This window comes from Temnothorax curvispinosus, unplaced genomic scaffold (genome assembly GCF_003070985.1).
Source record: "Temnothorax curvispinosus isolate PA1 unplaced genomic scaffold, ASM307098v1 QBEX01007731.1, whole genome shotgun sequence".
In the NCBI taxonomy this organism is placed as follows: domain Eukaryota; kingdom Metazoa; phylum Arthropoda; class Insecta; order Hymenoptera; family Formicidae; genus Temnothorax; species Temnothorax curvispinosus.
Genome location: NW_020217511.1, coordinates 1 through 3,961, shown reverse-complemented (window position 1 = coordinate 3,961; position 3,961 = coordinate 1). Strand labels below are relative to the sequence as shown.

Below are 3,961 nucleotides of genomic sequence, written 5' to 3'. Positions count from 1 at the left end.
GAACAGGCCTAATTACTTTTATATGTATAATGGATAAAAGATAAATGCACAGTTCAATAATAATGCAATTTCTAGTGTGTGACCTGCATATAAATTGCAATCAATTGTTGCAATAATTTCTATATTGGAAAGTTGACTTTCGTTAAACATTGGAAAACAACAGAAGTTATTTATTTAAGTAATTATTTAGTGTTTATTCTCAGAATCTCCAGAAGCTGTTTATGCATATCAGACGATGTGAAACTTATCCAGACAACTTATAACGCTACATGCAAATATTTGATTTCGTCTTAACGCGATAGATGCAATTATATATGTACATACGCCTTGCTGCAAGAATCAAAGACAATTTACCCTCCTCCGTTTTTTACGGAAATTCAACTTCCCCGACGAAAAAGAATCCGACAAAGGCGAGCGAATTATCTGAGATGCGCGATAAATTTACTTGCGTGAGGATGAATCTCATTCCATCGACATTTTTTCTTACGTTAAAGTACTTATAATACCGTCAACCGAGTATTCGTTTTTTCAGTTTTTAATGCAGCTAAAGTTCTTTGTTCATTTCTTGAATTATTAATGACCTCGTGTGCTCTCGTGTGGTTTCTTTTCCCGATTATTACTAACGTATCTCACATCATTTTCAACAGCCTTTGTTATATTGTTAAATTTTCGTTCAAACCGTCTGCGAAACAGAATAGAATGTAAATTCTTTACCTGTCGGATAGCTCAATTCCTCTTCGTAACGTTCTTCCGTTCTGCTGCTCGAACACCCTAACTTTCTCTACTTTCCTCGAGCTTTCAACGAGTGTGACTAAATAAACCGGTAAGAATACAAATTGCGGGCAAATCGGTCGCGGCTTACATACAAGTCATAGTGTTTACAGTCATAATGTTTACGTGACCGGGGGTAGCAAATGAGGAACAATGCTGCATATCATGTGACTTTCAAAAGTGTGGGCTCGGCACAGTGATATATGTGATGTATATTTCCGTGTACGTATTATTTTGTACAATATATTAATATCATTATACTTTGGCAAATTTATGTAATAAACTATGTATGTATGCCCTGCACAGTAATCCTATATTTAAAGATGTACAAACACGAATATAATTATGAATGCATAACTACGTTTCAAACGACGAAATTGTAGAAATTTAAAAATGCAACATTTATTTTATTATTTAAAACATTTTATTTGAAATATAAAAATATATTATAAGATCTCTGAATTATCTTGATATTATAATATTTTCCACCTTTTTTCCATGAAATCATTGCCGTCCAATTCCCTCTAGTATTTTTGCGATTTCTGAGTCTACGTTGGTGGGTACATTCTCAACAAGTTCATATGCCCATAAGTCTCTCTGCAAACGGCTTAGAAGGTCCAATTGTCCTGATAGACGTGCTCTATCACATTCCCGTTCGATAGTGACGATGATTGCTCGTCGACGTTCTTCGTTACCGGATCGATCTGCAGCTTCCTTTAAAGCAACGGATGCCAATTCCTTGATATTGATTGGCACGGTATCATTTTTGGTCAATACCGTCAGTATTTTCATTATGTCTGTTTCAATGAGTTTTACAGCGACGTCTTTCGAGCTTCTCAACATATTTACCACAATTATAATACCCCTTTCTTGTATCCTCTCCTCTGGATTCGTGAGTAAAAGGCGTAGGGATTTCAACCAGGAATTCGAGTCAAAAACTTTCTTGCACGCCTCTCTGTTGGCCGCCGTCAGCGCCATTAGAATTTCAGCTGCTGCGAGCTTAGTATCTTGATTCTTGTCCTTGCACAGTGACATAAGATGCTTAACTCCAGATTTGTCCTCCTCGAAATATTGGATAGCGACTTCATGGTTTGATAACAAATTACGGATAAGTGCTAAAGACGCCATTTTCAAAAGTATGTGTTGTTTCCCGTACAGGAAGGCCTCGATCTTCTGAAACACTCCCTCCTTGAATATATTTCCTCTCATGGTGTCGCTGACTTGAGCAAGATTGCACAGAGCTGTTACAGTCTCGCAATTCTCGCCAACGGAACACTCTGGGTTCAGGAGATTTACCATCGGCCGAACAACCTCCATGATTATCTGACCAGGAAATGCAACCTCAGGAGGTAACGTGTGTGCTAGATGAACCAGGGCTCGCGAAGCTTCCTTCTTTGTCTTGTATGTGCCATCCTGCGCTAATGACAATAATGCCTTTGTGCCGCCTTGTTGAACAACTATTTCTCTAATTTCCTCTGGAAGGCATATCGCGCTGAGAACGGTGGCTGTCAATTCCTTAATATTTCGGCTTTCCGTTTTGGAGAGGTTCACTAGAATGCTGGTCATACCGGCTTTCGCTAACATGCATAGTCTTCTTCTTATTCTGGCGTCGTTTTCGTCGTCGACCACAAGGTGTTTCTCGGGAAAATGATGTGTGACAATCGTTATCAATTCTAAAATCTCGGGTATGTGTTCTTCCTCGACATAAGCGTTGCACAAATTTATCAACGTTACAAGCACGCCGTAGGAAATCGACTGATCACCAGTCTTGGTGAGCTCCATCATTGCTCGAATGGCTTGTTGGTCCTCGATCAACTCGTCTTTGACGTCGTCGTCGAAAGTGAGGTACGACAGGCCTTTTAAGGCCCATTTTATCATATCTTCTTCTTTCTTATAATTGATCAAGAATCGTCTGCAAACCTTGGCCAATTCCTTCGCCGCTCCATGTGGGAACAGTTTGATAGTCGGAGTGCAGAGTACGTCTTCGAAATTGGATAACTTGCATAAACCCACTAACGCTCGAATCCGAATTGAATCATGCTTAGAATAATACAGGTTCTGCAATATATTTCGTCCTCGCCATATAAATATGTTGCCCTTGTTACAATTGGTTATAGCGGCAGCGATACATTCGCAAACCACTTTCTGTTGCAGTACGTCATCCGTTTTCGCCATAGCAAGGATCAACCCAATAACTTCTTTTTTACAGATAATTACGTCCGCAACGTCTAGCGGGCCGAATATTAAAGTTGTTATCGCAAGTACTATACGCACCTGTAAAACAATCACGTAACAATTTATGAATTTCTACATTTTGTGAACCAATAATTAATTTAAAGAAATATCAATACAATTAGTTTTATTTAATTCTTATTAAAAATAGGGAAAATTTCTGGTTTGAGAAACTAAAAGAAATTAAGCTTTAAAAAATACTGGATAAAAAAATCATATTCTTCAATAAATTTCGACTAAACTCTATTATAATCGTATTTTAATTTAAAACTTACAGAATATACAATATTGATAAATAAGTAAAAAAATATTTTTCGACATTTTTGCTTTAAAAAGAGTTTAAATTGTTAAAAAAACTAGAATAAAAAGACTTTATTTTTAAATAATTCAAATAGTAAAAAAAATCTCGGAAAATAATACCTTGGATTCTGTGTCAGGTGAAAGCAATTTATCTTTAATAAATTCTTCAATGGCGTTGATAAATTTTTCCTTAGCAGCATCATAGTACATGTTTTCATATATTTTTGTCAAACACATACTGGTTTTAGTTAGTGTGGAAGATGTGATGTCCATCGAGGAATTGCATTTGTATCCCTCCATTTCACCGGCCACCTCCATTAATTTTTGCAAACCGCGAAGTTCGACAAATCGTTCGGCCCAGTCTAATGCAGTTACGCAATGAATATTACGCATAATAAGTTCTATTATTGCGTCTCTAGCAAAGCCTGTTATCGTTCTACTCGTTACGCTATTCAATAGACACGATAGAATCGTGTCAATTTCTTCCTTATGCGCCGCGCACAACGCATCGTCTGGTTTCGAATCGGGTTTGTTATTCATGCCGCTGTATGTGTTCAATATATTCTGAAATCGAGATATGCAATAAATTCGTAATTACTGAAATACGTAAAATGTGTAAAATAACTGCATGTATTTTACTCGATATTTACCTGTAAAC

The 3,961-nt window shown here is 37.0% G+C and overlaps 1 protein-coding gene across 1 annotated transcript; it reads right to left on the bottom strand.

Annotated features, from left to right (window-relative positions):
- Positions 1 to 1,287: 1,287 nt before the first annotated feature.
- Positions 1,288 to 3,867, bottom strand: LOC112457284 (protein unc-45 homolog B-like; the record flags this gene model as incomplete). Its single annotated transcript, XM_025020222.1, is given in 3 exon segments — positions 1,288 to 1,473; positions 1,475 to 3,045; positions 3,424 to 3,867. Coding segments are annotated over 3 exon segments (2,109 nt in total), but the record flags the coding sequence as incomplete, so codon positions are not given.
- Between the last annotated feature and the right edge of the window lie 94 nt (positions 3,868 to 3,961).